The sequence below is a fragment of the Austrofundulus limnaeus genome, unplaced genomic scaffold, assembly GCF_001266775.1.
Source record: "Austrofundulus limnaeus strain Quisiro unplaced genomic scaffold, Austrofundulus_limnaeus-1.0 Scaffold9, whole genome shotgun sequence".
Taxonomy (NCBI): Eukaryota; Metazoa; Chordata; class Actinopteri; order Cyprinodontiformes; family Rivulidae; genus Austrofundulus; species Austrofundulus limnaeus.
The window spans coordinates 447,654-455,433 of NW_013952411.1; the positions used below are offsets into that span (position 1 = coordinate 447,654).

General features: G+C 39.7%; 1 protein-coding gene across 1 annotated transcript in view; it reads left to right on the plus strand.

The window, feature by feature from the left end:
• The window catches only part of LOC106512725 (calcium-binding mitochondrial carrier protein Aralar1), a 22,627-nt gene that overhangs the window by 5,082 nt on the left and 9,765 nt on the right, over positions 1–7,780 (plus strand). The window contains exons 5-9 of the mRNA XM_014001281.1: positions 300–439; positions 3,365–3,511; positions 3,614–3,752; positions 4,609–4,702; positions 6,872–6,956. Of these exons, the coding sequence (XP_013856735.1) occupies positions 300–439; positions 3,365–3,511; positions 3,614–3,752; positions 4,609–4,702; positions 6,872–6,956 (605 nt within the window). The remainder of the gene's footprint in view (positions 1–299; positions 440–3,364; positions 3,512–3,613; positions 3,753–4,608; positions 4,703–6,871; positions 6,957–7,780) is intronic.

Below are 7,780 nucleotides of genomic sequence, written 5' to 3' on the forward strand. Positions count from 1 at the left end.
TTTTTGTTTGAGTAATAAAAACACAAAATTACCTCCACTGATGTTTAGCTAAAAAAACAAAACATCAGCTAAAAGTTAAAAGGGCAATTTTCTAGCTAATAGTAGCACATCACCAGCYAAAAACTCAAAGTTGTAAAAGGTAGATAAAGGCTAAATGAACTGAAATGGCATCTAAAAGTAGCAAAAGACAGATACAAGTGCTGAAAAAAATGCTTGCTAAAAGACTAGCTACATATTGCTTTTTTTCTTGCATTGTTTGAACTAGCCTTTTCATGTCTTTTTTCTTCTTTTCTTTCTAGAAAATGTTCGCGACATCTTCAGCCAAACTACGGTTCATCACCACATCCCCTTCAACTGGGACTGCGAGTTTATTAGGCTACACTTTGGTCACAAAAAAAACAAGAACCTCAGCTTCCCAGAGTTCACTCAGTTCCTGCAGGTAAACAATTAACTCACCTTATAGACATTCTTCCAAATATATATAGACTGTATATATATATATATATACACAGTATATTACCATAAGAGCAGTTGAGGACCAGATCTATAGTAAGATCCCAGGTGCAGGCTGTGCAAAGAGGCCCCAGAACCAATCCAGCATCTCACAGCAGGATGTAAGATACCAGCAGGAATGGAAGACATGGAACACCATAACCAAGTGGCTGGAACAGTGTACAGAAACATCTGTGAGGAGTACGAACTGGAGACCCCTACATCAAAGTGGGAATCCCCTCCCAAGGTGGTGGAGAATGACCGAKCTTAGATCCCGTGAGACTTCCAGATTCAAACAGATAGGATATAATGGCCAACCAACCGGACATTGTAATTATTTATGAGCAGCAGAGGACAGCCGTTGTGATTGGTGCAGCCATTCCTACTGATGGAAATATCAGGAAAAAGAATCACAAGAAAGTGGATAAATACCAAGGACTAAGGGAAGAGCTATAACAAGCCTGGCAGGTGAAGGTAACTGTAATCATGATCATCGGAGCACTGGGGGCAGTGACCCCCATGCTGGAGAGGTGGCTCCAACAGGTATCTGGAGAAACATCAAACATCTCAGTCCAGAAAGGTKCAGTCCTAAGAACAACTAAGACACTGCGAAGAACCCTCAAGCTCCTAGGCCTCTGGTASAGCAGTGTTTCCTAACCCTGGCCCTCAGGGCACACTTTCTTGCATGTTTTAGAGGTTTCCCTGCTCTTACACACCTGATTCATCTTCTTCTTCTTCTGAGGTTTAACAGCAGTTGACATCCATTTGGCMTATTACCGCCATCTACTGGAGCTAGCTCTTACTACTTATATCCTCTTATATAGACCAGTTACCTTCAGATAATACATAAAATATTTCCGCCCACCTTTACTAGATCCCCATTCCAATACTTCCTTCAAACAAACAGCACTTGTTATTCCAGTGGACATTTGGTCCAGAAGATGTTTCCTTTCATCTGAATATTTACAACAGTCCATAATAACATGATTCACAGTTTCCATACTCTGACAAAAATCACAGTATCCATTATTATGTTTCCCTATGAAAAATAAAGTAATTTTTAGATTTGTATGACCTATTCTTAATCTTGTCAATATTGATTCCTCCCTCCTATTTCCTCCCCTATACCTGGATCTGTAAATTACATTCTGTATTGCAAAAAGATGTCTTCCTGTTGTTTCTTGTTCCCACTGCTGTTGCCATGTCTGATTTATATGTTTCCAAACAATACTTTTACCTTCTGATTTACATAACTGAACATTAATGTCTATACTTTCCCTGTTAAGAGCATGTTTAGCTATCTGATCTGCCTTTTCATTTCCCTGAACCCCTCTATGTGCAGGAACCCACATAAACACAACATTTTTTCCTTCCCTAACCAGTTGAGAATGAACTATCCAAGTTCTGATTAATAAATCCTGTCTTGATCAGTAATCAATTGAAATCAGCTGTGTTGAAGCAGGGAAGCATCTAAAACAGGCAGGACAGTGGGCCTTGAGGACCAGGGTTGAAAAACTGTGGTAGAGGACCCAAGCTTGAGACGAAGAACCACCYACCCACCTAGGGGAACAGGGGGTGGGTGAGAATATATATTAATGTTTTTTAATAAATTAAAAAGAACACTCACTAACGGGTAAATAATTTCATGTTGTTTGGTCAGACTACCCAAAGAAAACCCCCCAAACAAATACAGGAAGAACATGCAAACTGTGACCTTGTTGCTGAAAGGAAACTGCTCTAACCACTGCACCACCGTGCTGCCTCCCTCAGAGCATTTAGTGGTTTATGCTATTTTGGTGCAATCCAGTTGGACTTAGAAGCTGGGATTTTCAAGTTCCGAGTTGGAGATTTCAACAGGAACTTAAGTCATAATTCCAAGTCAGAGGTTCCCACCACTTTACCAAAGATTCTCACGAGTGCAGAATTTTACTTATTYACACGTTCTTGTTACCACACAAGGAGTGATCATGTTTTTACCTGTGTATGTGTGTGTTCATATATCTGTCAGCAAAATATCCAATGAACCACCTGATGGATTTTATAGAAACATTCAGAAAATAATCAATGAATKTACATTTACAGACTTGTCAATCCAGTTCAAGTTGGCTGCTACAGCTAATCGAAATTAGCGTACACAAGAATGACTATAACTTAATGACCGTTAAAAATTTTAGAWGAAATTTAGTGATAGTAGCTGAGAGTCATTCACARCAYATACTTCATGTGTTAATAGATTATGCAAGATACCACAATAGCGCAGAGATTCAAGGTTTCACCAAAATAGTTATATTTCTGCCATTTCWCAACAGAAGATGATCCCAGACTAAAACTCTGGCACTGATGTGCATTCCTTCAAGGAATGSCAGGTTTTTATTCACGATCTTGTTCTTCTGTTATGTTAAGAAAAGGAAATATAATAAACTGGTTGTCAGAGCCACAGTGTGAAGGTAAAGAAAACCTCTGCTTTGCTGCGACGCCTCTCTACAATCCTCTGGTTGTACGCGATGAGCTCTGACAGCAGAAACTGACCCGGGGTCAGCCTCCTCCTGCATCCCCCTCCTGATTCCACAGTTACCACACTGAATCATCTCATTACGCACACACGCACACACACACATACGCAMACCTGCCGTTTGTCTCCCCCACCGCTCGGCTCAGAGATCAGTCTCCTCAGGCCGTGGTTTCCATTAGTCTCCAGAGAGACGGCAGTGATTACGAAAACCTGTGCCTGACTCTGTCACATCTGATGACTTTTTATAYCTATCCTCCAAAGTTTCATTTTACCACTGACTTGTAACGCGATGCTCCTTGTCACAGGGACACACTCTTTGTGTCAGGTAACGCACCCAGACACCTTTTTATGTTGCTGCAGGAGCTGCAGTTGGAGCACGCGCGCCAGGCGTTTGCACTAAAAGACAAGAACAAAAGTGGCACCATCACTGCCTTGGACTTCAGTGACATCATGGCAACTATCAGGGAACACATGCTGACACCTTTTGTAGAAGAAAATCTGGTTTCGGTGAGTCGTAGTACCTGTTTGTGGATTTATTTTAAATTAAAACACTGTTACGTAACAGGTTATTAGAACATGATGTGACCCATTCGTTGGGTGTTTCTGCAGGCTGCAGGAGGCAGCATCTCCCACATGGTGAGCTTCTCCTACTTCAATGCCTTCAACGCGCTCCTCAACAACATGGAGCTGATCCGCAAGATTTACAGCACCCTCGCTGGCACACACAAAGACACTCTAGTCACCAAAGGTACTCCAGAGAATCTCCTGAAAGTCAACATTTTTCTGCGTTTCATAATGTGAAATCCACCTGTTCGATTGTATTTTTAACTGTCTTGACAGAGTGGTGGGGACATTTACTGTAGCTCTATATTACAAAGGTAAATGAATATTTTTAATCTGGAAATCTGATGACCTCCCTGTTCTTGAGTAACTGATACTGTCAGTCACGTTCGCTCCCAGTCGTGTTGTCCTTTGAGATGCAWACATTCTGCTTTCCTTCCCTGGTTTTCCTCCTCGTAGAAACGACTTTAGGCAAATAGTATTTGCAAATAATTACAGTTATTTGTCACCAAACGCATCAAATATCCTTCAGTTTTAAGCAAACACTCGCATGTCAGCTTTCAGTCACGCAAAACTATGTCAATAATGTCACCTACATCAGGAAAGTAGGCTTGAAAGCAAAGGTTGCATCTGTTGAATCTGACAGCTAGGGAAGTAAATAACTCTTTTCCTTTCTTCAACAACTACCATTAAGTTTCCTTTTAGAAAGACCACCTGATGGCTGCTGTGTTACTTAGCAGGCAGCAGCGAAGAGCTAAATTTGAAGAGAGTGCCTGTTCAGGTTGCTTCCAGAGAAGGAGCTAAAGCACATACAAAACAAGTGGAACGATTTAACGCTTGTTATAACCTCTTAAAATATTCTGTCTAGCTGCAAACATTCACATTAAGACAATGACACCAAAACAAACAAGAAACGAGAATAATTTGCAAATGCTATAAATTAACTGTAAAAAAAGTGTTTTGTGACAACTTCCTGTTTGATTTGTTTGAAATAACTCAAGGTAGTTTTGTGTATTTTTCTCTCTATTTCAACTCAATCGCAGAGGAGTTTGTTCTCTCCGCAAATAAGTTTGGTCAGATCACGCCGATGGAGATAGACATCCTGTTCCAGCTCGTCGGCCTCCACTCTCACTCCGGGTAACGTGCATCACTCTGATGTTTTCAGCTGCAAAATGAAACGGCTCATTTACGTAAAAACTAATAGTGTGAGAGGAATGCAGTTAGTTTTTCCAGTGCAGCTTGCAGATGCTTAAAACTTAGGCAGACTTCACCCAAATAAGCAATTGTTTGTCGCGGTTAGCGCGGCAAAAAGCAACTTTTTAGCCACACTGGTTGCTCTGGTCCCCGGCATTACAACTGGCAGACTTCAAATGGATCAGATAATTACTGTTATTTGTCACCAAACACATGAAACGTCTTTCAGTTTTAAGCAGACGCTCACAGAAATATGTCAATACAGTTGTTTACATCTGAAAATAGACTTGTAAGAAAAAAGATTTCACACGATGTGAAGCTCATTAAGAAACAAAGGACGCATTCCTGGAATTATTAGTGAGTTAAACATAGTGAGGAAAGCTGCAATGTAAAACCTTATTTTGATTTTTAAAACAAAAGTAAAGCAGTAAGATCTTGGAAGTGGGGAAAGGTAATGAAGAAATAATATCTTACCTGTTATAGATAGCTCTTTAAATAGCTTCTGTTTGGTGAAATAATTTACTTGATACCGGATTAAAAAAACTAACCTTGATCAAAAACCCTGCTCACTCATAATTTCATGGTCATGCAAACATTATTATATAAAACCTTTACATCACTATAAATTTCCTACATATCTGTGGAGTGTTATGGTTATTCAGTGCAAATAGCAAGAGATGCACATAGCTGTAAAACCTTCTACACAGCCTGGGGCACTTCATGCAGGAACATCATCATATTTTTGCCAAAATAACAGCGTAATTCAACAATGACAGCATTGTAAAGGTTCATATTAGATAGGGAAATGTTTTAAGGATGTATTTGTTTTAAAGCAACAGGAATCCACTTTTGTGAATGAATGAACTTTTATTGTCACTGCACATTGCACTTGTACATTTGCACAACGAAATTGGGTCACAACCCCCCGTCTTGGTGCTATAAAAAAAGAATATATAAATATTAAACAATGTAAACATAAACAAATTTAAAAGAGGAATAAGAATTTAAAAGAGCATTACAGTTTTAAAAGAGCAATGTAATTTAAAAGAGCAATAAATAAAAATAAAAACAAAAGACAGTAAAAGAGCATGAACTATATACTATATACAGTTCTTGCACATGGTGCTTTTAGCCACCTACAGGTGAACTATTTTGTTTTTGTTTAACAGGGATATAGCCCTGTTATTAAAACTGTTTTGTTTTGACCAATCTGTTAGTTTGTCGGTCTGATTGAAACTTTATTTCTCTAGATTGAAATCATTCATAGAGCTATCTACAACAGGTAACATGCTAATTATCTATTACCTTACCATGTAACCCCACTTCAGAAGATCTTGTTTATGTTTATTAACATTTAGGGAATTTTGTCATATTTCAAATATTTCAATTACTAATTTATTAAGTAATAATAATTTAAGTGATGTAGATGACTAAAGGTTAGTGTTGTTCTATTTGTGATTCAGGTTCTTTGCAGCCTAATGCTTTGCTAAACTGAGAGTTAAGTTTATGTTTAAGTAAAACTACTAAACATATATTATCAATATGTACAGTATTATTAATCTGCTAAAAAAACATCCCAAAACTAATCTACATGAACTATAAATTTGAAAGGGTTACTTTTCTATATTTTGCTTGAGGTTCTGCTGAAATGTTTATTAGGATTTGTACAGACTTTACGCAGCATTTTTATACGCTAGCATGAATGGGTTAAAAATCTTACAGGTTTGTTTACTGGTTGTAAAGATGAATTTATTGCCTTGTTAGTTTAGCAGCAGTGGCTTCACGGGCTGATTTTACAAGACAAACATAAAGCATAGATACAGACTTTATGATACATCAGGCCAGCAGGAAACATTTGTGTGTAAAACATTTAGTGAAAAAAAAAAACACTTTTATTTACACGCTGAGCTGTGGGCACTCATCCAGCTTTGTTTGTCTGTCATTTATATTGGCATAAATTAAGGTTGCAGTAACTTTGAGTTATAAGGCAGTAAAAAAAACTGTGGAAAATCTTACATCACTGGCTGCTGCTCAGTGGAGATGCATTTTTTCCCCCTTCTTTTTCCTGGCCTAACTCCCGCTTTTTCTCACCCCCTGCTGTTGTTTGTTAAGGCGGCTGAATCATGCAGACATCGAGAGAGTCGCCCCGCTGGAAGAAGGAGCCATGCCGTACCACCTAGCAGAGACCCAGAGACCGGTAGCCTGAGTGCCTCCTCTAATACGCCTCACATCCTCCTGCTGCCTTTCATCAAAGCCTTTTCCTCGTCTTTTTCTGCTTTCCTCAGAGAAAGGAGCTGGGGGGGAAAGGCAGAATGTTCAGTGGCTGGATTAGCAGAGAGCCCGTGTTTTTCTTCCCTTGTGAAGTGCATTTCTTAAACTCCCAGATAAAAGTACACCAATTATAGTCATAGAAGAGGAATGGATTGTTGCGATGCAGCTCTCCATGAAAGGCTCTTCCTATTTTATTCAGTATGGCGGCACATWCGCATCAGCTGCAATCACACATCTAAGGCGCTTAATAAGAGGCTTTTATCACTGTGGGGCTCGAGAAGTTTTAGAAGCCTTTAGCAAAGTCTGCTAATGGCAGGAGGGGAGTGGGAGGCAAGGTAGATGTGGGCGAACAAAATGCTTCCACCGGATAACATGGCTCTGTGTCAGCCTGTTGTCAGAGCTTTCAGGCCACTCGTGCTCCTGAGACTCACGCTCAGAGGTCTGGAATTTGATTCCTTTGGGCTGGAGGGGGGGGGATGCTGCAATTCTCAGACCTGCCCTTCAGTGGAAGTAGACTAATTGTTTAAAGCCTTTGATCAAGACCCCGATCTTGTTAGCATGCAGCCCTCAGTGGAAGCATCTGGGAAGAGGAAAAGAGCGATCTGCTTTTCTCCCTTCACGTTTAGTCTGGAAGAAGTTACTCACACACACACACACACACACACACACACACACACACACACACACACATATATATACACACACACACACACACATATATATATACACACACACACACACACATATACA